Source organism: Lontra canadensis, unplaced genomic scaffold (assembly GCF_010015895.1).
Source record: "Lontra canadensis isolate GAN:19392208 unplaced genomic scaffold, GSC_riverotter_1.0 scaffold40, whole genome shotgun sequence".
Classification (NCBI taxonomy): Eukaryota; Metazoa; Chordata; class Mammalia; order Carnivora; family Mustelidae; genus Lontra; species Lontra canadensis.
In genome coordinates this window covers 1234893-1262602 of record NW_022631034.1, presented here as the reverse complement: position 1 = coordinate 1262602, position 27710 = coordinate 1234893, and the positions used below count along the sequence as shown (strand labels likewise).

General features: G+C 39.0%; 1 protein-coding gene across 2 annotated transcripts; it reads right to left on the bottom strand.

Annotated features, from left to right (window-relative positions):
• Positions 1–698: 698 nt before the first annotated feature.
• TCTEX1D1 (Tctex1 domain containing 1) lies at positions 699–27655 on the bottom strand. 2 transcript variants are annotated; one of them, XM_032870040.1, is made up of 6 exons: positions 27592–27655; positions 25750–25887; positions 9588–9679; positions 3201–3325; positions 2051–2154; positions 699–933 (listed from the first exon to the last, which is right to left on the bottom strand). In XM_032870040.1, exons 2-6 carry the CDS (start codon positions 25866–25868, stop codon positions 810–812), a joined length of 564 nt encoding a protein of 187 aa, XP_032725931.1. In that variant the 5' UTR covers positions 25869–25887; positions 27592–27655; the 3' UTR covers positions 699–809. The 2 variants fall into 2 exon arrangements, with proteins under 2 accessions (XP_032725931.1, XP_032725932.1); XM_032870041.1 differs by lacking the exon at positions 699–933 and having other exon boundaries at positions 1684–2154.
• Positions 27656–27710: the final 55 nt, after the last annotated feature.

Here is a 27710-nt window from a genome sequence, read left to right as displayed (position 1 = left end):
TTGTATTTTACAATATGATTACCACCATGGTGTTAGCTAATGCAACCATCAAAGCTTCCTGTCATCAGGCTTTTTGTGATAACCAGCACTCTTCCAAGTTAGTCACAATTAGTGGGTTTTTATTGTATGTTCTTATGCTGCTATATAATTTCTAGATTTCATCATTGACTGAATTACAGTACATGGCAATATGCTGTTTAACTAACTCTTTTTTGCTTTTTAAGTACTTTCATGTTTTAAGGTTTTGATCCTAACACAGCCTAGGACAGATGGTAAGAAATTATCTCACGGATGAGACGTTAGGACTCTAAAAAAATAAAGCCGTTTTTGTAGTGGACATTCTATCTACTAAGGAATTTTCTTCATTCTGATTTACTCATGTGAAATTGCAGTAGGATTGCCCCTTCTACTGCTCCAAGATGGGAGATGTTCACAAATGTGTAATGAAAATATGCAGCTCATTTACTTACTCTCCTTATGATCTAATCCAGATTCAAAAGTGGCCTATGGAGATGGACAAATATTGGTTGTGATGAATTATTACACATATTCCCAATAAGGCAGTAACAGAAAAAAATAATGAAAATTGACTAATTCATTTTGAAAAGCTACCTTAAAAGTCAGAACAAATAGAAGGAAAGGGATTTTTAAAGTATACATTTTTTTTTTTTTTTAGTACAGATTCTTTTGGGGGAAAATAAGACATCAATACATTTTAAAGCTATAAAACATTGACCATTTTCCTGTTTGTTAAATTCTTTTCTATATGAATGACACATCAGTTTTTTTCTCTTAAGACTACAGCGTTTCTAATTTTCTCTACATGTGTACAATTGGTCTTTGACCTTTAACAAATGTCCTCTGGGCAGTTCACTCACCATCCGGGAACAACGTCTCAGCATCATTTCATATGCACACAAAGGGTTGAAAGCTCTGTAAAAATAAATGATCCATGGGACAAGCTACATTAACTGGCAGAATAATAAGCTATTTTAGCCCCCTGTAAATTTTAGCGCCATCCATTCAAAGCTGCACTGGGTCACTTTTGCACTAAATTCATAGGAACAAAATAGTAAATACACATGTTTTATTTGTTAAGCTGCCAGCTATGTATTTAATGTAAAAAGTTTGTTAGCCAAGGAAAACATATTTAAAGAGTGTTTATTTAAAAGCGGTGTCTCTTTCCAATAGATGATTTTAAGTGTTACAGATACATTTCCTATTAAACATCATGTATATTTAATATGGCAATGTCTATTGCAGTGCCCTAAAAGCCTTTGTTCACTTTATAGTTTCCATTACTGGAGAGCCGACATTCAGTTCTCCCACAGTTTTGTAAAGTGCAGGCAACCCACAAGAGCTTCTAGTTTTAGCTAGAGCAGCCCCGTGGGACGACGATAATTGTTATGAAATCATTAATTCTACCTCAGCAGTTTCAACTGTCAGGTACATGTAACAATAATTGCAGTTAATGAATGCTGCTCAATTTATTAAGCACGAAATGAAAACCAGTATTCTTTTATATGCAGCACTGAGACACATTCACGTGTATCATTTGTATACTATGTTGAATATTCTTCTGCCCTTTATTGGTCAGGGTATATAGCCATGTTTGTTTGTTTTTAACTTGTCTTCATCAAAAACAACACAGGGAATTTTAATTCTCGCTACAAAGAGCAATTAAAATAATTAGTACCAAAACTAAGAATCCATGTCTATGAGGAACAACCAGCAGAACCAAGACTTAGTTCCTCCTCTGGATAAACAAGAGTCTTTCCTTTGCCTCCCTTCCCTCCCTCAGTTCTTAGAGGAGCATAAAAAAAGTCCAAAAATTCCAATTGTTTGAAATATTAGTGTTGTCTCTTTCTCAAAATTTTGGGCAGTAAAGCTTTCGTGTACATAGATATGGTCTATTTTGATTTTAAAAAGTAAGAACTGATTTATTTTCAGTCACTCGAAGTAAACTGCATAGACGCTTGCAAGAGCAAAGAGAGAAGAATTTCTGAAAACAGAAGATGAAAAGGTGTCACTTTTAGGATCCCAGAGGCACCTGCTTCCAATAAGAGTGCTCTGACTCTTCCGTTGTCCGATGTGAACAATTACAATTAGCTTGTACCGTGGAATCATCAGGTCCTTGACCTGGGTTTTAATAACCTAGAAATTGAAAGAAGAACAGCAAAAAAAGGTCCTTACTTAGTCACTCTGAAACTTAAGAGTCTTTATCTTTGTCATAAATATGGTGGATTTAAGAAAATCACATGATGTGTTGTAGATATTTTTAGTAACTGTTGTAGAAACTTCACTGTGATTTCCTTTAAGCACCGTTCTCCTGAGATAGGACATTTAGAGACAAAATTAGAGCACCAGCAATAAATCTACATTTCTAAGACACATGAAGAAACTGTAATCCAGAGAACAGGATTTAAAGGATTTATTACATTCTTTGAAAATCTATGTTAAGACGGCTTCCTTTCAAAGAATGTTGGCATGAGAGTTATACCACCTTGTTTACGTCTAATTAAGGGAGCACACATCTGGAGTCTCCTGTAATAGGACTAACCATAAATGTTTATTAAAGAGCTTGTTATAAAGAGGAAAGTAAAGAAAACCTAATGGAGTGCCAGCACTTTAGTTGATAAAAATAGAAATGTATTTAAAGACCACAATATCTGTATTCGATGGCACTCAAGGAAACTAGCCTGAACAAGAGAAAATGATCACTAAAATATATCTTTGGCAATAAATTTTTTTTTCTTCCTAAGATTTTATTTATTTATTTGACAGACAGACATCACAAGTAGGCAGAGAGGCAGGCCGAGAGAGGGGGAGAAGCAAGCTCCCTGCGGAGCAGAGAGCCCAATGTGGGGCTCGATCCCAGGACTCCGGGATTATGACCTGAGCCAAAGGCAGAGGCTTTAACCCACTGAGCCACCCAGGTGCCCTGGCAATAAATTTTTTAATAAATGGGCATTTTTAAACATTTTTTAAACAAAATACATACAAAATGATACACATAATAGTTGTATTAGGCAAAGGCTTTTTACACACACACACACACACACAATATGACCCCGTAAATATTTTCATAAAATATAAATAAGCATTTTTACTGCTACTGCAAATTAATTGCCTTCATCAAAAAGTAAGCAGTTGTCCTCTTAACAATATTCTAATTAATCCCGGGAAAATCACATATATACCTCAGAAATTGTTTTAGCCATCTGTCTACAGAGTTCTGGTTCATATTGCTCTTCTTGCAGATAGTTAGTTAACACATCTTTCAGGATTTGATTGACAATGACCACAGGAAAATGTTGGGTGGGACCTGAAAATACAGATGAAATTTCTAAGTGATTTCAAATGTTCTCCGCCCACCCATCATCTAATCAAAAGAGTACTGAATCATGGAGAGACATTTCATCTTCTGGGTGGCCTCTACTTAAGGAAAAAATGGTCTTAACTAGGCTTCCAGACAGGTTCTCTGGAAAAGGACCAGAAGAAAACACATTGTGCCATTTCTTAGACTACCTAAAGAGTGTGGTCAATACCGTTGAGATTTGATATTGAAAGTATCCTCCTTCCCAGTTCCCACTATTAATGACTTACTTTAAAGTCTCAACATCTTTCTAACTGACTCCCAGCTCTTATAACCCCAGCTTTTTGTCTCCAATGTGTGTATACCACACTACAACTGGAGGGGTCGCTCTAAAGCCCAGATCTGGCTATGACATTTCCTGTAGCAAAGTCTAAGGTCCAGCGCCTCTAACCTCTTTGCCCCCCACCATAGCCCTCTCTGTGGCTGCTGCTCCAATCTCTTGATCTTCATCTGTCTTTAAAGGGACGCTTGCGAACATTTGTTCTTGCCCCTCTTTTTAAGAGGGATGGCCTTCCCTATCTTGTTCATCTGAAAAATATCCACTCACGTTTCAAGGCCAGCTGAAATGTCTTCTCCAGGCAGCCTTCTTCTTCTCCTCAGGTAAAAAAAAAAAAAAAAAAAAAAAAATCCCTTCTTTTCAGACCCCCAATTCTCTGGGTCCCCACTCCTCCAAATCCACCTGACAATAGCTAAAGCATTTCTGCCTTTCTCCCCAGTGAAATGGTAAGCTAAATCAGATTTTATCCTCTGCAGAGTCTAATACAATGCAAAAGGCAGAAGAAAGGTTTAATGTGTGATTTCTGAATTTAAATAGAAGTAAACATTGTATAGGTAATAATCATAGTACAGATAATAACTACTTTCATTGAGCATTTTTTATATATCATGTACTGTGATAAGTATATATTTATTACCTTACATAATCTTGCAATAAATCATTGAGGTGAATTTTATTGTTATCTCCATTTCACACACGGGAAAACAGAGGTTTAAATACATTCAGTAACTTGCCCGGAATCACACAGTGGCAGAGCTGGGAGATACTTCCTGTTTTATCTGACTAGAGCTTATATTCTTAACCACATTTAGTCCATGTTCACAGCAGAGGCTTCAGATGGATCTTCTTTATTCTGCATCCCAGGAATCTTCCCTGTCCCTCCTGGGAGTATTAACCTCATCATCTCTCTGCCATTGCATGACATGCACATGTGCCTGCAGCCTGGCGTATAGTGGCTCCGTCATTAGTTGCTGAATTGATACAGATAAAGGACTGACATCCAGAATTATATTCAATTCTATTTTACTAGTCATTAATATTGTTTATTGTTTATTTTCAATGACTGTATCAGGGTCTCAAGACACATATGGCACACTAAAAGTAGGACAACTCCTGGAGGATTTACTAGAGACTCCTTAGGAAGTTCCAAGCTGGAACCTGGACCAAAGGATAGTGCAGTGTCCCTTGACTAGTGACACTGAGGGTGTCACCCCATCCTAACCCAGGCTTGAGGGGTCTGAGAAGGGAACTCTTACTAGATCCATTAGAGGTACATGGAGAGCGCTCCCTTGAGGGCAGCTATTCCCTTCCACTGATGGATGCAAAGAGTGTGAGATGAACCCACCGTCAGGGCTTGGGGGAAATAAAGACCCCAGCTCACTCTCCTTCCCATTCTGACTTCCCACTGAAGTTTTCCACTGGCCAGACTTAACTGGAAGGCTACAGCCTGGGGTTGTAATTGAGTTAAGTCAACCTCCTGGGGCTCAATACATAGTATTTGTATTTTGATGATTATATGGGAATTGTTCAGTTAAATCATCCTGGGGGAATGCGTCTGGATTGGTTAAAGGGAGAGACACCTGATACAATGAGTATGAGGATTAACTCCAATATTTAGTTAGTAGGAATCTGTGTTCTATAGGACAGACAAGCAGTTATAAACATGGTAGACTTGTAGGTTTACAACTCTAGGCTGGTCCTGACTGCTCCCATCTCATGGGGTCAGAGATAGGGCACCAGCCCGTGTGGGCAAGTTCCTAGGCACCTACAAGCCTCTGTGGATCTTTTACATTTCCATTTGTGTTCTTGAGTGAAACAAGGCTAAATTTGAGAGTGGTTTCCCATTCGATTCAAGGAGGTTTTTTTAACTAACATTTAATGTATAATTTGTTTCAGGGGTACAGGTCTGTGAATCATCAGTCTTACACAACTCACAGCACTCCCCATAACACGTACCCTCCCCAATGTCCATCATGCAGTCACCCCATCCCTCTGACCCTCCTCCTCTCCAGCAACCCTCAGTTTGTTTCCTGAGATTAAGAGTCTTTTATAGTTTCTCTCCCTCTCTGGTTTCATCTTGTTTCATTTTTCCCTCCCTTCCCCTATGCAAGAAATTTACAGATGATATTCCTGGCTTGGACTAAATTAAATAGGTTATGTATATTCTAACTATACCTTTCTGTTGTTCACTCCCTCCTACCCAGCACGCATATTGCATATACCTTGACCTACACCACTCACATGGAACTTAATTTGACCACATATTAGAGTAACTTGTATATATTGTTTCCTTCAGCCAACAGTAAATTCCCTCAATGCAGATATCTGGGGACGGCCTCTTGCCTCCTAGGAAGATGAGAGTTTTTCAACTCTAACCAGATAGTTCTTTAGGATCTGTTATCACCTCCTTGAGCCTAAGTCCAGATTATGGTAGATGGACCAAGCCAGGCCAATTAGAATCCTTTCTCAGAATTTTGATTTTAAACTGGAACTAGGGGGGGAAAAAGCCAACATCTTTCTGGTGACAAAAGTTATCACATGTGATCCTGAGAAATGTAGAAGGCCATGACTCTCACCATGGAGAGGAAGGCAGGCCACAGTGAGAAAAGGAGGCCTACACCCAGCTTTGTGCTGGAAAGACAGAATCCTGGTTGTCCCTGAGTCCCTGTTTCCAGTAGCTCCTACTGTCTATCCGTACCAATTTCCTTTCTGCCCTGGGCTTTGTTTTTTGTTTTTTGTTTTTTGTTTTTTGTTTTTTTTAAATCTCATTAATTAGATCCTATTTTGAAATATCGTCATGGACTTTTCTTTTCTCATTGTTTTGTGACCTCTCCCCTATGCAGCCAGAATTATCCCTTGCCTTGCTCAGGCTGGGACGCTGAGCTGCAAAGACAAAGAAAGCGTGGATGTTCAGCTTTTGCCTTCCCAAATGATCTCCCTAATCTACTTTCAGATTCAACTAATGGGAATGGCAAAATTTTTTCTTTTCCTATTCTTTCTTTTTTTGAATGGATTTTTTTTTCTTTAAGGGAAAAATATTTTTAGAAATTGAAAAGCAAAGATCTGAAGAAAGGTTGGAATGAAAAAAAATAAAGGAAAGGAAAACAAAAGAAAAGAAAAAGAAAAAAGAAAAGAAAGAAACACTTGTTACAAGAATATATTTAAGTCAGAATAGATAAAAATTTGGTTATTTAATATGTCTGTGTGTCAGCTTCCCCAAATTGGGGTAATAATAAGAATTCTCATGCACTGTTTTTGATTAGGATTAAATGAGGTTAAATATTTAAAACTTTTAGAATAGTGCCTGCCATGCACTAACGCCCCCTACTCTTGAGGTATTATTATTGGTGTGGTTGTTATCCTTGCTACGTCATGTTGAGGGAGGAGATGTGGCAGAGAAGGCAGCAAGATCAGGGGAGGGTGTAAGTAGGGAGGCAGTGAGACCTCCACAGTCAGGAAGGACCCTAGCAGGTAGAGGGAAGTCAGGGGAGAGAGCCTTACGGTTTCTGTCCATGAGAGCATCTGATGACAGGGCCTGATCACCCCATGGAAGCTGAGCTCAAATGATGTCTCTCTTTCTCTCTCTCTCCATCTTCAGTTTCTACTTTTTGTTATGTTGTTTACATTTTCAGGCAGGCTGTCTCGATGTGACAACAAAAATATAGCCACCGCTGATCTCCTGCTTACAGTCAGTGTTTTAAAAGAATCAGATACTTCTAATTAATTAATGAGAAAATTTAAATGCTGTTTTATTACAAGAAATATGCTTTGATTTTTCCATTCCCTTTTTTCTTTCGTTAATTATACTTATGCTTTCATCTCATTTTGGCTATAATTACTCAGATAAAGGGAGGACAAAAATACTAAGCATTTAAAATGTGTTTAGATGATGCAAATATTATTGGATAGACTGTGAAAAATTAAACACAGTAATGCTAATGATTGATAGGTTCCCCCCACATAATACTCTTTTGGGAAGTATTGTGTTGTGTAGATATGAGAGAAAATCTTTACCAAAGGTCCACAGAGTACCTCTCAGATGCAAAATAAACTCAGAAACAAGTAGCATTGGAAATACATTTTTGTCTGAGTATTAACAAGACAGCTAGTTGAATGGTTAAGAAATGAATTGTTAAGCATGAAAGACTGATCCTAAAGGAATAATTCACATGACTTTTTTTAAGAAAAATATGGGAAATAACTTTATACTAAGCTATTTCTAACATTACTTTTCTAACTTGGTTCAACACTCAGTACTTCTAAAATTGATAAGATGATTTAGTTTGTTTATTAAAGGAAATATGTTATGAAAATATATCCTTATGAAGAAGAAACACAGGACTTCATAGTTCAAATCTTTTATCTTGTCGAAATCTAATTCAAACCATTTCAGCATGCAGAGCCCAATGTCATAGGCATCGAATGGTTAAGATCTTTTAGTTACAAATGGAGGAATACCTGACCCAAACCTAGCTTGCCTAATGAAAAGTCTAAGAAGAGATAGCTGAATTTAGGACTCAAATAATGATGTTAGGATTTGGTTTTCTCCCGGTCTCAGGCTTCATGTGTTGGGGCAGGATGGGAAAAGCTCACATAGCCATACTTCTTTCAAGTTTCAGAACCTAACTGGCTTCTTCAACAGCCCCAACAACATTGTCTATGTTGAATCTCAAAGGCTTTGATTGGCTTGACCTATCAAAGGGTCATATGCTATCCCAGAATTAGTCACTGTTGTATCTTTGAAGCTAGTGTTGGCTTTAGCAGAATGTTATGGACCAAAAGTGGTACTGATGGCAGCAGTGGGGTTCTCCAAAGGAAACTGGGTAAGGTTACCAGAAGGATTGGAAAATTATGCTGGATGGCAGGAATATTAGTTGTCTACCCCAGGCATGGTGAGAATACCAGGAGACTGACTAATTACAGAGCCTTGTAATCCATGTAGTCTTGGGGATTACTGTAGAGAACAGCTACAAGGCCTAATGGGATGCACTGATGGTCTATAATTTTCTTGAAGTTAACTGGCTACAGATGGAACCACTCTGGCCCATAGAGTCCTTCCTTTGGTCATTGGCAAGTCTCTGTGGAATTTCTATATAGCAGTAATTATATACAGTGGGCAGATAATAGTGGGCAGGTACACATTTAGAGAAAACAAGTTGGTCTATGCGAAAACATGAATGGGAAAATGTATTCACTGTGGACTCCATCTGGGAGTATAGGGGCAGGTGCAAAGATCTTTGTTTTCAAAGACCCAAAACCTCAGTGGAAAGGGATAAACACCTCTGTCAACGAGGGACTAGAAATCATTTACTTTGGCTTTGAAGTCTTCCCCCCCCACCCCCCACCTATCAACAACATTGGTTGAGTTTGCTGGATAAAACTTCAATGCATATATCTTTCCTTTAACTTAAGCATATATAAAATAACTGTACAAGGATAATCCAGAAATACCCAGAAATGAAATTCTTGGTCCAGTACTATGCAATACACATTAGTGCTGCCAGTGATTTGCTTGGGATTTAGGAAACACTGATAAAGAAAACTAAGCAATGGGTGTTGGCCCCAATCTTGCAGAGGAAGAAATTAAAACAGCATCAAATCACTTAATTGAAACCCCTTATATTGTGCTAATATTGAAGATAAGACCATGTTATCAGCTACTATTTTAAGTAAATAGTGAGATTAGAAGTTTAAAATAAGGGGGCACCTGGGTGGCTCAGTTGGTTGAGTGGCCAGCTGATAATTTCACTCAGGTCATGCTCTTGGGGTCATGGGATGGAACCCCATGAGGAGCTCTGTGTGTTCAGCACAGAGTACACTTGAGATTCTTGCTCCCTCTTCCTCTGCCCCTACCACCCAAAATAAATAAATAAATAAATAACATCTTTAAAAAAAAAGAAGTTTAAAATAAGAATGAATGATAAAATAACAGACCCAACTGATAGGTGTTTTCCATTTGAACTGTAAGGCGAGAGGCCTCGTCACCCTGGCTAGGTTCATCCATATAACACACAGTACTCCTGGAGCTAAAAGCAAGGGAGAAGACAAATTTCAATAGTTATGATAATAATAATAACAACAAAACACGTTGCTTTTAGCAAAAATGTTACAAAGGTAAATTTTCTCTAAGAATATTTCAAGCAAGTCTCCATATCAAATATCCCAATGTCTAAAGTCTAAAACATTTTAGAGAGGGGACAATCAAGACCTAGAGAAGTTACTTGGAGCAGGTCTCCATATAGTGGTTGAAGCCCAGTGCAGCCCAGTGAAGCCCAAGGCATCTGACTATTCAGAAAGTGTTCATGAGTTGGTCTGTTTTAAAAGCCATTGCCAAAGGCATCTCCACCACAGTGCAAAGGCTCTCTCCTCATAGTGGACAAAACTAACAAAAGGGACTGGAGAATATAGGAGGAAGCTTAAAATTCTGGGAAACAACTATATATGCTATTAAACTTCATAAAAGTTCACAAGTTCACTCTTAAACATACCACACAAAATCCCATTAGTAGAAAAAAGAAAAACAAGAAACTCACCTACACGGTGAGAGAAATGACAATTCACCTAAACTATTGCAAATCATTAGCATTTTCAACATTTCAACATTAAGAAAGGGTTTTGGCTTGGTTACCAAGGCAATATAAGTTTATCCAGGTGCTGAATAGGAGACCCAAGCAAAGAGGAGGCCCTAATGTCCCTCCAGCACCAGTTAATTCTCCTTAGGTCAGAGGAAATTCAACTGTCACTAATGGCAGTCTCAGCTCTACCCCCAAGTCTCTCCACCTGTGAAAATGGAAGTTAAGACAGATGTCATTTCAAAGGAGATACTACAATAGCGTGTATGTGTGTATGTGTGTGTGGTTATGTGTGTGTGTTCAGAGTGACCACTTTTCTAAGCAGGCTATGTTTTTTGCCTTAATTAAATGACAGATATTTGTTCTTAATCTTTTGGGATTTTTTTTTTTCTCTGCAAGGAGATTAAAATACTTAGTTTTCAGCTGTTTGGAATGAGTAAACTTTTTGTAAATGATATTTTAAGAAAATCACAGATAATCTGTTTAAAAAAATCCTTAATGCAATTTGTGTAATAAATGAAGGTTTACCCACCCAACCCAAGAAATCGATGCAAGTAATTATGGCTGCATTTTCACGATAGATTTCTGGATTAGTGATTTAGTCCTCATTCTTGTAACACCTGCTTTCCCCAGTTTTCTGCTGCCTTTTGAAGTAGCAACCAACCTGTTTGGCCACATGGGCTGCAGGTGTTGTGGGCAGTACCCACAGAAGATGATCGCTTCTGCTCAGAAAACCCCACATTGCAAAAGCTCCCTGATCTGAAGATAAACCAGCCTGTCCTGATATTATATGTGCTAATTTTCACTTTGCAAAAACATTTTCCAGCAAGGATCTCATTTTACATTCACAAGACTCTCTTAAGTTAGTAAACAAGTTATTCTACCCATTTCAGAGATAAAAGGAATGAGGCAAAGGGCTTACTGCCATATGTGTCGGAAAGGCAGACTCAGATTTCAAACATCCTATTTACCTTCCCTTAACAAAGTCTCACACATGATCATTTCAGACAGAAAGAAAATAGGGACAACCACCACCTAAATCATTAATGACTGAATTTGAAACTTACTTGCACAAATATACAGCAGGTGTTAATAAAAACCCAATTTCTCTTCTACTGAACACCTTGTTAAAATTTCATAGAAAGAGAAGTAGTGTTGGTACAAAACTCAAAGTAGCAAAAGTTGGAAGTCTCAGACAAAAATCAAATAAGGATTTTTTTTTTTCACAAACAGTCCTCACTATTACTTTGTTTCATGTTACTGAAAAGTTGATAATCAGTACAGTAGTGTTTATCAGTATGAAACTGGAAAGTGTCATAAGTGCAGTTTAAAAAACCCACTGGCTGAAGAGAGGTGTGCAATCAGAAGGAGTTGCAGACTGACTTTTCAAAACTTACAAAGGGGATTCTGTTCCGTGCCTTTTCATTTCCACAGTAATCATGTAAATGCTGCATCCTCATTATAAAAAGTTCAAAACATAGAAAAGTATAAAGACTAAAGTAAAATTACACAAAACATTACTAACCCCAGTTAGTACCTCACCACCATTAACATTACAAAAATCTTTTTAGACATGACTGTACATATGGGAGCATATGATAGATGCTTGGCTTTTTTTTCCCCTTCACTTGAAAATGTATCATGGATAACTTTCTGTGTTGATAGTAATCTACATCAATATTTTAAACATCAAGACAGTATTTAATATATGAACATACTACATTTTATTTACCCTCTTGTTCTTCTGGAAATCTAGGCTGTTTCTAAAACATCATTGTTGTGAAGAAAGCCATGGTAAACATCGTGGTGGGGACTGCCTGCCATTGGCTCTCCAGTGTTCTTTCCTTCCTTGTTAGCAGAACTCTTAAGTGAGTGGAGATATTTCTCTCTACACTAAAGACAAATTCTTGGATTTCTTTGGTGCTATTGTGGCCACGTGGCTTGTAAGCCAATGAGATGTAAGAGAAAATTTTTGTTAAAATCCTGAGAGAGTTTCCCCAAAAGAGTGAATTCAATCAAGAGCAGCCTATTTATATCCTTGATGACTGGAATGTGGGTATGACTTCAAGAGTTTAACAGCCATCTTGGGTTTTGAGATGACCTTATAAATTATATATTGGGAAGAGAGAAGAAGGCTAGGTTCCTGAATTGCTTCCCTCCAGACTTTTTACATAAGAGAAAAATACAGTTCTATTTTATTTAAGTCACTAATTTTTTTTAAAAGATTTTATTTGACAGAGAGACATCACAAGTAGGCAGAGAGGCAGGCAGAAAGAGAGGGGGAAACAGGCTCCCTGCTGAGCAGAGAGCCTGATGCAGGGCTTGATCCCAGGACCCTGAGATCATGACATGAGCTGAAGGCAGAGGCTTAACCGACTGAGCCACCCAGACGCCCCTACATCACTAATTAAAAAAAATATTATAAGAAGCATTATATAATACTGATACAAATTCTAACTGATACAGAATTTGCTACTTGGAAGTGGGATGTTGCAAGTACTGGAGGACAAGACTTGGACTTAGTTTTGGGAAGGAGGTAAGGCTTCAGAGAATGGCATTTTAGATATTTTGCTGTAACCTGGCATCCTTTCTCATGCAGAAAGGAAAACATTTGGTTCATCTATTGCTTTCTGTACCATGTATCCACTAAAACTATACCTTCACGGCAAATTACAGAAAATTACCTGTTACCTTAAAAAAAAACCTCTGTTTATGATATTTTTTGAAACTGAGATCTGCTTAAAATGAGATGGGTTGGAAAAAGGAAGAGTGAAGAGAAAACAATGAGCTGAAGAGAAAAAATAAAATATTTATTCCTTGAACAAGAAACAGAAGGAAGAGATAAAATATCAGAAGTGCTTGCAATCTGGGTAGCTAATCTGAAACCAGAATATGGGCTCGGTAAGTTTTGAGAAATAAAAAAGATTCTGAAATAAAAAAGATTGAGAAATAAAAAGGATTCCCCACTGAAAATGGGGAATGACCAACAGCGTTTAGAATACTGACTTGGAAAATAAGCAGTATATATTTTCTATTTGATAAACAACTTTACTCAAGCCCTTTGAAATTTTTACGAATAAAAATGTGAGATGCTCAAGAAGCAACTTTATAATTTTAATTACCAGTTCTGTATACACAGCAAAAAACATTTATTGGGTGTACGTCCAACATTACAAGTGGCTACATGTCAGTTGTCTATGACCAGACTTCCCATAGTTTATAATAACAATCCTTCTAGATAGATACAGGATCTCCTTGCAAAGGGAAAGCTGTAGTTGATCTTATTTTTGAAATGTGAAAAATGCTCTTGCTGTCCGTGTTTCATCAACTTATTGGCATTTAGGGAGGAATAAGGTTCTATTGGCAAAACGTATCCAAGAGAGTTGTCAAGTTTTAGGAAGGAAGGTAGATGGAAAGTAAACACAGGGAAACTGAAAGTCTGGCAGAAACTACTGGTGAAAACAAGGAACAAATCAACCAGTGTTATTCTAGGGAGAAAAGTAACAATTTGTAACCCAGTGCAAGTTTCAGTAATACTTGGAATTAAATCTTCTACTGCTGAGGACAGACGTGGCTGTTAACCTGGATGCAGAACTAGCTGCATGAAGTTGGTCCACAATAACAAAAGGAACCCTTCTCTATTGTATCTGATTGACACTGGAAACATCCATGCCAGCTCAACAGCCTGTGATCTGATTATGCAGGAAAGAGGCAAAAAGAAAATTAGCTAAGCAGTTGGAATGTGTTTGCTCTTTGATGAAATTCAGTTCTCTTGAAACAGCTTACAAAGGTATTTGCTGGTCATTCCTTGAATTACACCAAATAAATACAAGGCTTGTCTTATTATCATGACTGTTGGACACAGAAGTTATTTCAATGAAATCTAACCAGCCTCAATAGTATCTAATTATTATTGAGAATTCATGTCCAGACATTTTCACTGCCATTATTATGGAGATGTTTGGAAGCTGCAGTAAGAGATAATATTTGAATGTATAACTGGCCTTGGAACCATTAATTTAGTAGATTAAGAAAGTTAGAATATCATCTCTTTCTTCCATTTGTAACCAGAAAATGCCTGGAACAATCATATTTTGAGTGGTATCATTTAAGCAGTTTTTCCCGCCTAAATCTGTTACTGAAGTTATGTGCTGCCTCCCAGTGGAGATATTTCAGAGCGCACAGAGTAAAAAGAAGGCTTCAGGATGTACACACGTGGACTTTGGTTCTTTTGTTTTCTCTCATTCTTTCAACAAATATTTATGGCTCATAAGGGGCAGACTGGTGATACAAGAAAAGTTATTCCTGGTGCTCAAGAAATAAGATATTGCAAACAACATGAAATATGCATAAAGGCTCACTTAGTTGAGAACTTTCTGCCTCAAAACATCCACATTTTATGAATGTTATGTGTAGAGCAAAAACATACTAGCTCTTACCCTGTCACTAGAAGATGGAAGTTATCTCGCAAGGTAATTTAGTTTTGTGGCCATTTAGTTTATAGCTAGTTTGCTGGATCTTTATGTAGCTTTGAGATATATTATTCTCATTACTGGCCCCATCATGCCAGTAAGAGAAAGCTTATAATACAAAGAAAGGCCAAGATACATTCTCATAAATGAGAGAGGAGAGAAAACAACGACTGTATTCTTATAGGATATATTTCTCAAGAGCAGGAATGCTTCTGAAGGACAAGAGAATAAACCACACAATCTATAGAAAATCTAGTCTGATGTGACTGAAGATTATCCAGGAAAGGTGACTGACAAGATAGGATAATTTTGAGTGTGTGGATAGAAAATCAGAGCGTCTGAAGCCCACTGAACTAACGTTCACTCAAGAGAAGGTGAGGTTAAAGCCAAAGGCAGCTGATGAAAATTCTGTTGCAGCTGCTGGATGAATGGATAGATTCAAAGTTGCATTACCCTTGGCAATCATCTCTCAGCTGAGGCTGAGAGTATGGGTCCCACGGCTACCACCGCAAAACTACCACCGTGCCGCAAAACTACGGAGAACATGAAGGACTGTGGTCTATCTCAACAGATTTTCAACACAAATGAAAGTTTCTGTCTTTAACGATTATATTTATTTATTAGACAAGAAGAGCGAGAGCACAAGCAGGGGGAGCAGCAGGCAGAGATAAAGAAGCAGGTTCCCTGCTAAGCAGGGAGCCCGATGTGGGGCTTCATCTGGGGCTGGATCCCAGGACCCCAGGGATCATGACCAGAGCAGAAGGCAGACACTAAACTGACTGAGCCACCCAGGTGCCCCTCTTTTTTTTTTTTTTTTTTATAGATTCACAATGGAGTGCTTTAGCAAGAAGGTAAAAGTATACCATGTTTTTAAAATTCGAGAATTTAACAATTCCATTGCTGTAAATGCATCTTATGTTTTCAAGATGAAAATCCTTAGTCACCTGGACTTAACAGCTACGTGGACCTGGGAACATAACCTGTCTGTGAGCAACAGAACTTGTTTGTTCAGGAATTAGTAACCTGCAATAATTAGTCATTCAAAAAATACTTACTGAGTTGCTGTTATGTTCCAGGCTCTCTTCTAGGTTCTTGGGATCCCAAAATGAAACAAAGATCTTTGCCCTCAAGGAACTTAGTGAGAAGGGACAGATCATAGACAATAAAATACTAACCTAGTAAATTATATACTCTTTTAGAAGGTGATAAATGCTACAGTGGAAAGAATTGCTTCATTAAGGGGCCTTGAAAGTAGATCGAGGAGAGGGTGCTGTTTGCAGTTTTCAATAGAATGGTCAAGATAGGCTTCCATGAACAAAGACTTGAAGGAGACGAGGAAAGGCACCTTGTGGATAGCTGAGGGAAGAGGGTGTCAGGGAGAGGGAAAAGCCTATGCCCAGGGTTTGAGATAGGAGGCTTCTTGGTATTTCTGCAGAAGTGCATAAAGGCCAGAGTAGCAGGAGCAGAGGGAGCGAGCAGGAGGGTGAAGGAGATGAGGTTCTGAAGGTGTTAGGCAGCTAGATCATGAGGAGTTTTGTGAACCACTGTAAAACCCTGGCTTTCACTCTGAGCAAGTGGGAGCCTACGGAGAGTTTTGAGCCGAGGAACAGCAAGATCTGCTTTAGAGTTTACAGGGATCGCTCCAACTGCTATTTTGAGGCTGGCATAGTGTCAAAACAGGGAGACTGGTCAGGAAGCTTTTATAGTAATCCAGGGGAGAGAGGATAGTAACCACTATGGACTAAATTTTGTCTCCCCAAAATTCATATGTGGAAGACTTATTGGCCTACCATGTGACCATATTGGAGCTAATGCCTATAAGAAGTTAACTAAGGTTAAGTGAGGTCACAGAGGTGAAGCCCTGAGCCAAAAATATTGGAGGCCTTCTATTAGAGGAAGAGACACCAGGGTTCTCTATCCATCATGTGAAGACACAGTGAAGAGGTACCCCTCTACAAGCCGGGAGGAGGGCAGACACGAGAAACTGACCATGTTGGCATCATGATTTTAGACTTCCTGATTTCAGATTTCACAGCTCCAGGACTGTGAAAAAAAAAATCAATTCCTATTATTTAAGCTGCCCAATCTATGGTATTTTATTATGACAACCTGAGCCAACTAACACAGTGACTCAGACTGAGATAGGAGCTGTCAGGGATAGTGGTCAGTAGTTAGATTCTGGATATATTTTCCAAGTTGATTCAACAGAATTTCCTGAGGCATAGGAAGGGGGGCAGTTAGATAGAGAGTTCAGTTGAGAGCATGTTTGAGATAGTTACCATATACTGAAGTAGAAGGTCAATAGGCAGTCAGATCCATGAACGTGGGTTTTGGGAGAGTTATGGAGATGTAAATTTGGGGGCATAATACTATGTCTCAGTCATGAGCCTGGAGGAGAGTCCTGAGGGGATAAGTGCAGGACAAGAGGCGAATAGGACAAAGGACTGCTCTCGGAGGCACTCCAACATTAACTTCTCTGGGGAGAAGACAGGAAGCAGGAAGAAGACGGAGAAGGGGGAACCCATGAGGTAGAAGGTAAACAGGAAAGTGTGTGTCCTGAAGCCAGGTGAAGAACTTGTTTCCGGGGAAAAGAGTGCTCAGGGGACAGTGCTAAATGCTGACAGGTCAAGTAAGATGAGGACTGACCACTGGATCAGCAACGTGAGTCATGATCTTGGTAAGAGCAGTACCACAAGTTCAAGGACAGTCTGTTTTGTTCACCATGGTATCTTTAGCACTTAGCACAATGCCATGACCCAGGCAACAAAAATGTTTTTAATGAATAAAAGGAATAATACTAAAAAAAAAAAGTCATGATACTGTTGTCATTATGATTCTCATTTTATAGATGATGTAGTAAGACTCAAAGAATATTAAATAGTAGCTGGGTAAGTAGATCTGGGATTCAAACACAGGTCTCATTTGACTCCGAAGTTCTTTGTGATAATAATAATTAATATTTGCTCTGTTTTTAGATGTGCCAAGAACCATTCTAGGTGTTTCCATATATTCTTTTTTTTTTTTTTAAAGATTTTTATTTATTTATTTGACAGAGAGAGATCACAAGTAGGCAGAGAGGCAGGCAGAGAGAGAGGGGGAAGCAGGCTCCCTGCTGAGCAGAGAGCCCGATGTGGGGCTCGATCCCAGGATGCTGGGATCATGACCTGAGCCGAAAGCAGAGGCTTTAACCCACTGAGTCACCAGGCACCCCATTCCATATATTCTTTTAATGAATTCTCACCATACCCCAAAGCAACAATGACTACTTTTAACCCACTCTATAGAAGAAGAAGCTGGGGTAAAGCGGGCTCAATAACTTATACAAAATCAGCTTAAGTGCTCAAGCTGGAACTTGACCCCAGCCAGTCTATGCAGAACCCATCTCTGAGCCACTCCATTCGACTCCCTGGCTATGCTGTGGCTCTTCCATCCCCTCTTTTAGAAACACTGTTAGCCAGAGCTGCCACAGACAAAGTACCATAGATCAGGTGGCCTGAACCCCAGAAATGCATTACCTCAGTTCTGGAGGCTGGATCTTTGAAAACAAGGTGTCGGCTTGCTTGGTTGCTTCTGAGTGCCGTGGCAAGAGGGGTCGGTTCCCGGTGCAGATGGCTGTCTTCTCTCTTTGTCTTCACATCCTCTCCCTCTATGTGTATTTGTGTCCAAAGTTCTTTTTCTTAGAAGGATACCTGTCATGTTGGATTAGAACCTACCCTAATGGGTTCATTTAAACTTAACTACCTCTTTAAAGATGCTGTTAGTGGGTAAGGTCACATTATGAAGTACTGGGGGTGAGGGCTTCAGTATGAACTTGGCAGGCATGGCGCAGTTTGGCCCAGAGGTGTGGGGAGCGCACCTTTTGGCCCATATGACAAAGGACAACACTTTCATGACATCTCCAGATTCTCGGGTCAGAGAACTGCAGATTATTTGCTCTGTTGTTCGGAGTTGTGGGAAGTCACTCAATCTCACCAAGTGTCCTCAGTGTATGGGGAGAATAGGGCAGGCACATACTTATTTTTTCTAAACACTGTTGGATTTATTTGCTGAACAGATATTTGTTTTCATTCTCATCTGTCTAGCAAATACCCACATTTAGTATCATTCTCCCTTCTTATATTCTGCCATTCAGATGGATGCAAAATGGTATCTTGCTTTAATTTGCATTTTTCTGATTCCAAGTGAGTTTGAGCATCTCTTTATAGTCCTGTTTTCAACCATCTCTTCATATTCTGCTTGGCCATTTGGGATTTGCCTCTGCAAACTGCTATTTGTCTTCTTTGACTATTTTTTTTTATTGTCAATGTGCATGATTTAAAAAAATATATCTATCTTCTGCTGGCGTATTAACTGTGCCTATTGCATTTTTTATTGAACAGAAATGCTAAGTTTTATTGTAGTTATATTTATCAAGTTTTTTTTCTTTATGGTTTTGTTTTTTCATTTTGGGATCTTATTTGAGAACTCTTTCTTTAGCCACAGGACGCAAAGACATTCTCCGAAACTTCCTTTTATTTGCTTTATAGCTTCCCACACATAAGTCTTCCATGGGGAATCTACTAGGAAAATGGTATAGAGTAAGAATCCCACCTCATTTTCTTTCACCTAGTGAGCTATTTTTCTCCCAACACCATCTATCAAAAAATCCATAATTTCCCCATTGCTTATACATGATGTTTCCATATAATCAGGAGTCTATTTCTGAGGTTTCTCTGTGTTTCATTGGTCTGTTTCTGTTCATGCACCTATCTATTCCTGCATTTATTATCATTTTTTACTTTCTAAAATTTTGTGGGATATCTTAAGACTTGATCACATTTCCAGGGCCGTTTTTACAAAGATGCCAATGGAGGATTACATACAAAGATGTTCCGTGTGGCATGTGAAACCCAATCTAGATGTCCATCCCTAGGGGAATGGATACAAACATATGTGACATTAAAAACTACTATGCCACAGGGGCGCCTGGGTGACTCAGTGGGTTAAGCCTCTGCCTTCGGCTTAGGTCATGATCTCAGGGTCCTGGGATCGAGTCCCACATCAGGCTCTCTGCTTGGCGGGGAGCCTGCTTCCCCTCTCTCTCTGCCTACTTGTGATCTCTCTCTCTCTCTGTGTCAAATAAATAAATAAAAATCTTAAAAAACAACAACAACAACAACAACTACTATGCCACAGTAAGAAGCAAAGCGTTAGAATCCCTAGTTACATGAGTTAATAAAAAAATGAAAATGTAGAATAAGATAAAAGAAAGTGAGAAAACAAAATGAGATTTATAGCACAACACCATTTATGTCAGTCAAAATCTCTGGTAAGTACTTGTTCTGCATTTTTTTATGAGGTGGTCAGTCAGGTGTGGCACAGAAGGAGACGGCAGAGGAGACGCTGAGGAAAACACAGCTTGCTCTACTCACAGATCCTAGAGATAAGAGACATGCCACGCCATGCAGGGTTCTGTGGAAAAGCACCAGGGTGTCAAGATGCAGAGGACAGGAGCAAGGGAGAGACGGGGCTAGAGCCTTAATTGGGATTTCTGAGGAAAAGGCAAAACTGGGCAAAGAAAACAGTTTAAGACTGGCTAGTCTGAAAATTTTGGGGGGGCTAGAGGACTGCTCTAGGCATTAAGGCAGAGAAATATTGTGTGCTGGGTGTTGGGGGGCATATAGAGGGGGGCTGGATCTGGGTTGGATAGTTGCATATCAAAGGCATGGTCCCTGCTGAGACCTAGGCTAGCTTCAAGAATTGGCTAGACATGGGACGGGCAGTCCCTCTTCAGCCAGAAAGTTTTTTTTTTTAAATGTCAAAACATCATAATGCACAGAAAATTTTAAAAATACCTATGTATATACACTTAAATATGTGTATTCTTATGGCGTATGTCGTGCTATGTGAATTAGAGTGGGTACCTTTTGAGAATCGGGAGCGAAGTGGGGAAGGGGAAGAAGAGGGACAACTAGATAAATACCGGGTTCTCGCCCATACTGGTGATGGCAATGTGCTATGGAATGAAGAATATTTTCAACTCTGCTCCTGAGAGAAGCAAGATAATATATGAGATAACTGGAGATCATAAAAGCATCTTCTCTACTTAACCCACAGGATTTTTATGAGAATCATATGGGTATTGTATGTGAAACAGTTTCATAATCTATCAAGGACAACATGATATTAGTTTTTACTATGGTTTAATTTGGGATCATGGCCATTTCAGTTTTCTCAAGTTTCTTTCTCTTTGAAGGGTGGAAGCTATACTTCATCCAGGTCTTTTGCGGGCTTTAATTTTATTTAGATGGCAGAGAATTTATCAAAATCAGGAAACAGTTTGGGCAACATCATTTTTTTTTTTTTTAACTGTGTAGGACCAGCTCACAGCAGTCTAGGTTGAAATCATAGGATAAATTCATCACGTTTAAAATTTCTTGCTCACCACCTATCCGACCAGATTATAAACTCTCCAGGAGCAGGGATCTTTTCTTTGTGGTTCCCCCACCCAACAAAGTGCCTGGAACTTACTCATTGGTCAATAAATAGTTATCTCAAATGAAGTAATGAATGCAGTATTTTCCATTTTTTCAGGAAAAAAATTTTCAGGTGGGTTTCATTTTACTTGAAAAAATGACCTTCTCCAGAGTAGAACTCAACAGTTAGTTACCTTTACATGACCAACATGTGGCACAGTAATTGGTACAGAGTAACAGCTCAGGAAACCTTGAATAAATGAATGAGTGAAAGAATATCTTGTGCCCAACTGGGGTGTTAGATGCTACCAGTGGGTTTAAACAGAGAGCAGTGTGATCCATACTCAAAGTTCTTGTAACATGACATCACTGTAATTTTGGTGTGAGACCAAAGAGAGACGTTTTTAGTCCCCAACCTTAGGCCTGACCTACTAGGTGAACTACTGGCCTCAGAAAAAATAAGCTTGGCTATCATGTCACATTTTCCTGGGAAAGTCACTTAACCTCAGGCTTCTGTTTTCATTTTAAGAACATGTGAGTAGCACATCTGTTCAAATATTGTTTGAGGGCTGCCAAAGGCTGAGCTTCCAACAAGAAAGATGTCATTGTCATGACCTGTTCTTACCCATGGATGGGAAACCAGATTCAGTTGAATGAATAGAAGAGTTTCTTAATGTAAGTTACACATAAATAGCCAATTTTCAGAGAATGAGAATACTTTCTTCTACACAAAAGCCCATTTTGCCACTTGCTAATTCTGTAGCTTTGGAACCTCAGCCTTTCTAGGCTTCTGTGTCTTCCTTTGCAAAACGGGGATGGTAACAGCATCTATCTTAGTGGGCAGGGTCAGCAAACATTTCTGTAAAATGCCATCTAGCAAATATTCTGGCTTTGTGGGTCTTCTGTTTTCTACTGGACCCCACTGCCCTCTATAGTGTGAAAGCAGCCAGAGATGATACATACATGAATAGGAACATGGCCATGTTCCAGTACAAGTTTATTGATGGATACTAAAATCTGCATTTTTATTAACATCACAGGATAAAAAATATTAAAAAATTTTTTTTTCAACCACGTAAAAACCATACTTAACTAGGGGACTATATAAAAACAGGTGGTATGTTGGACTTGGCCCTTGGGCCATAGTTTGTCACTCACTGCTACAGAGGTTCTGTGACACTCAAAGTCATAGTGAGGGCTCAATAAATGTTAGCTATTTTCAGCCTTATGACTATCAGTTATTTACGTGGAAAAGCAAACACAATTCAAAATTATAGATGAAGTATGATGATAACTAGAAAGGTATAAAAAGAAATATGCTGACATGCTCACAGTTAGGATGCTGGGAGAGTAAGATCCAGCTTAAGATGTTTCTTATTTTAAGAATAAGACATAAAAATTACATTATAATGAAAACATAATTTAAATAAAAAAGATCCAGCCCTAAAAACAGTTAACAATAATTATACTGAATATAAATTCAATCTTCCTTTCGTAATCAGAAGACACCTGGGATATGCATTATGTTCAGGGATCAGTGTTAGAACCAGTTAATACTATAAAACGATGTAGACATAGAAACCAAGACTGGAGGGCTGAATCTATACCGATTTTTCACCACACCCAAGAAGTGGCTTCCCTGGTAGGTCTACCTCCTACTCTTCTTTGTCTTCCTTATCAGTATGTTTACTGCTATAAGGCAAATAAATCCACAACCTAACAAGAGAGACAGGCAAGAAACCAGTCAAATACAGTAGCGTGTAGAAGAGAAAAGCAGCAGGAGCAGAAAGGAAGAACATCCAAATGGAAGTGGAAGTGGTTGTAGTTGAGTAGTTTGGAGAAAGCTTCCTAGAAAGGTTGAGTTGGAGCTAAATCCAGGAGAAGGAGAAGAATGAAGCCAGAGTGTAACAAGAACATTCCAGACAAGGGTATCCCTGAGAAGGCAACATGGGGCAATGGCTGGAGGCAAGACAGAGCATTGAAGGATTATAAATGTGGAAGTTGAGTATGGCCAGAGAGTAGGACACAAGCAGAATAGTGGAGAACACAGCGGTTGAGAAGTAGGCAAAGATCTCTGACCCTATAAGCCTTACTCATGATTTAGGACTCTATCCTATTCACTAAATTGTTTCTTGACCATAAACCTCAGTTATTTCATGGTAAAATGGTGAGAATGAGGTCTACCTAGTAGGATTAATGCTGGGGCTATTAAATGAGATGATATATTTGGTCCTCAGTGTATTTCAGGATAAGTTTTATCTGTTGAAATTGATCTAGTAAAAAAATTGTTTTTGCCACTTCAGAAAACAGTGTGGAGATTCCTTAAGAAATTAAAAATAGAGCTACCCTATGACCTTGCAATTGCACTACTGGGTATTTACCCCAAAGATACAGATGTAATGAAAAGAAGGGCCATCTATACCCCAATGTTCATAGCAGCAATGGCCACAGTTGCCAAACTGTGGAAAGAACCAAGATGCCCTTCAACAGACGAATGGATAAGGAAGATGTGGTCCATATATACAATGGAGTATTATGCCTCCATCAGAAAGGATAAATACCCAACTTTTGCATCAGCATGGACGGGACTGGAGGAGATTATGCTGAGTGAAATAAGTCAAGCAGAGAGAGTCAAGTATCATATGCTTTCACTTACTTGTGGAACGTAAGGAATAATACGGAGGACATTGGGAGATGGAGAGGAGAAGTGAGATGGGGGAAGTCAGAGGGGGAGACAAACCATGAGAGACTGTGGACTCTGAGAAAAAATTGTTTTTAAATAACTTTCAAAAGAAAGGTATATGTTTTTTCCATGAAACTCTGCAATTTCAAAACAATGCCTCCATTTGATAGCCACTGAAATTTCAGAATTTCAAAACAATGCCTCCGTTTGATAGCCACTGAAATTTCAGAATTTTTCTGCTGGTCAAAGACTCATTTCGTGTAGGAGAACCACTTGCAAAGTCTGGTCCTAGACAGTGCTGAAGACCTTGAAAGTAAGTTGGCAGCCTCCCAAATGACCTCTGTACTGTAAGGGCACTTGGAAGCTGGTCATTCGTTTTCTAAGAAAAAAAAAAATATTCAAATAGAGAGTCCATTCTGAATGTTCTGAAAGTCTGAATTTCTAACTTTGAAATACATCAATGAAATGACCTCTTAACCGTATTTGTCAGTGAAAAATGTATCCTCCTGTGTTGGTAACACGATTTCTGTATTTTTGTTACTTTAAATTTGTATTTATATTTCATTAATTAAAAATGGATGCTCTCTAATTATTCAAATTTGGCCATGCTCTGCTTCTATATGACTTTCTAATTTGCTTTGAAAGGCAAAATGTAAATGAAAAGGATGCAAGTAGGAATGACAGTTTCATCTTCAGACGAGAGCAGTTTCTCTTTAAATCACAAAATGTCAGGCTATTAATACAAATTTTTTTTTTGGAAAAACTTGAATTTAAGCTAACAAATATTTTAAAATAAACTTAAAAAGAACTTTTACCTTGAAATATTGGAAATAGAGGCCAAAATGGCTTAGCATCAGAAGCAAAAGTTGCAGAGGTTAATTTTTCTCCCAGCTTTAGCTCTGACCTTGGCTGGGATTGCTACTGCTTTACATTTTCTATCTGTAAAAGGGTTGGAAAGTTGAATTTTAAGTTGAATATAATATACTCTGAGAGTAGAAAGTAGAAAGATTGGGTTTCAGAATTATAATGTAAATCTATTCTAGTTTTTCTGGTCTCTGCTCTGTAGGACACCAGCTCCTGCTGCCCATCCTTGCACACCCTTCAATACCACGGAAATTGTTAAGAAGGAAAGCTTATTATGTAAGTTTATTAACCTCTGCATTAGATAATTTGTTTTGTTTTCTTTCCAGTGGCAATCAAAAAGAAATGTCATGCAAGTATTAAAAGTTATTAATATTTTTAAGAGAGCAAATACAGTATGTAGCAAGAGCCAAAAATGTACTTACTACCTTTAACCCACTATTATATTTCCAGAAAGAAAATAAGCAGAAACTTATTATATAGTCAAAAAGAAAAAAAAAAAGTGGAAACAAACTTAAAATGCCCAAGAATTGGGACATGGTTAACTAACCCAGACTTATAAACAGACAAAATATTATGCAGCCATTTAAAAGGATATGGGGAAAACTATTGAAAATATATTACAAAATTTGTATAAAATAATGCTAAATGTCATATATATATGTATGTGTTTATATATATATCCCCTATAGAGAGAGAAAGATTACAAAATGCAAAATCTATGCATTTATGTGATACTGAGAAGAAGAATTCAGGAGACACGTAAGAAGAAGCTGGTCTACACTGCATATGGTATTTCTTTTGGGTAGATGATTTTTTGGGGGGTGCTCTTTGAAATAGTACAAAATAGTACAAAATCAACATACCACTTAGATTTTCTCACTCTCTTTTTCTTTCGTTTTAAAAATATAACCCCAAAATATGACTCAAAATGTTGTACTTGCCCATCTTCTCCCCCTTTATGTCCCAAAGGAAAATTTTTTTCTTCTGATAAGCAGTATGCACTGGTTATTCAATAATTGAATTTAGGTCATTAGACATTCAGTTACTCACTTTTTGGTGTACCCATGAAGTTCCTTCTGCCGGAATTCACGACCACTTAGAGAAGACACACTCCCTCTTTTCCTTACTGAATGAGTCATTCTGTCTTTAGCAATGTCTGACATCATCATAACCTTGGGAAAATAACTTCTGTAAAATCGCAGATTAACGATCTGAAAACATTTTGGTTAATATAACACAGAGACTCATTCTAGATTAAAAAACACAGATCATTCTTCTACCATTTGTATGGTTTCCTTAATAGTGATTTTTAGTAAATGCTGTTATTCTGGTCAGTATAATTGAAAACATGATAACTCTGATAACTTCCATCTGTGCAATAGCATAATTCACATAAGCAGATGTTAAACTGCAGCAAAATGCTTAAGAGCAGAAGAGGTTAAGTCACTGAGAAAAGACAGCCTTGTGTAGAAGATGTAATTCACACCCAAAAGCAATATTTTTTATTCCCCTCAAATTAATCTTGATTACAATTTGCTAATTAGTATTTGTTGTTGTTGCTTTACTTTAAAAGTTAAAATTGTCTTCCTCAGAGGATATTTTTTTCAAGCAACAGTGACTGACTTTGCAAAGAGCTCTAAGAACTTAACATGTAACAAAGTATTTTATTAGAAAACCTACTTCCTCCTCCTCAATGCTTGTCAAAAAAGTTGGTAGGAACGGCCGACTCAGAATTTAGACTGTAAGTCTACTGCCCTATTGCCTACATACAAATTTAGATATTCATTTACATTATTTTACAATCTGTGAATCTGAGAGCACAAGGAAACACGGTGCTAGAAACTAAAACAGAGTCCCTGCCTTCAAGGAGTCGGCATTGAGTGGACAGGACAGACAAGGGCACAATCGCAAACCTCAGTGTGATCAGTGTCAGGGGAGAGAGAAGCAAAGGGTTCAGGAGGGCACACAGCATGGCAGAGGCACTGTGTGTTGGAAGAGAGGCAGTGAGGAGTGTGTGCCTATGTGTGTGTCTGTGCGTGAGTGCCTGTGGGTATGAGTATGTCCCCATAAGTGCATGAGGCTGTGTCTGAGTTTCTGTGTACATGGAAATAAGGGTGTGCCTCTGTGTACCCGTGTGTGCACCTGTGTGTATGAATGATTATCTGTGCACCCAAATGGGTGTGTGCCTGTGTGTGTGTCTGTGTGTGAGCCTTTGTGTGTGATGTGTCTGTGTCCTGAGCGTATGTGTGCCTCTTGCTGTGTATGCTTTTGAGTATATTAGGGTCTATGAATGTGAGTGTGTGTGTGTGTGTGTGTGTGTGTGCTTGAGTGTATGTTTATGCATAATGAGTGTGAGTGTCTACATGAGTGCGGCAGGACACTTTCAGCCTGATTAAGTGGGTCATTCATGTTCTGATCCAAAGTGACACGGATAGACCTTGGTCTGCTCCCTGGTTTCCAAAGCTGCGCAGCAGGCCAGAGCTGGAAACTAGAAGTCCCCAGGGGAGCGGTCGCCCAGTGTCGTCTGGCCTCAAGGGACCACTCAGGATTCACGCTGTTCCAGGAGCGGACCAAGCTGGCCAGCTCTGCACCTGGCATCAACTGAAAGCTCAGCCCTGCAGGAAGTCGGTGATGGTGGGAGTGGTCGTGGGGGGTGGGGGTCGCTACCAAAGGCCAGGACTCATCTTGCAGTTCCCAAATTTGGGGCCACTGTTTCTATTTGTTGGGGGAAGTCTATTTGTTTGGGTGGGCGTTAGGGAGTTCATGGCCCAGGCAGGCAGGCCATTTCTTACCACAGGGCCCTCCCTCCTCAGCCCCCTGCAACCCTGGAACTTGCGGCGTCTTTCTCTTCTCCGCTCCCACCCCGCGGCGCGGCGGAGATGGCTCACTTACCTACAGCAGCGCTGGGACAGACACGGTGCTCCGCTGGGGGCCCCGTAGACCTCCCGCTTGCTCACTGCGGGAGCGCGCGGCTCAGAACTGGGCTCCGTCCTCCAGGGTTTCCCTCTGCC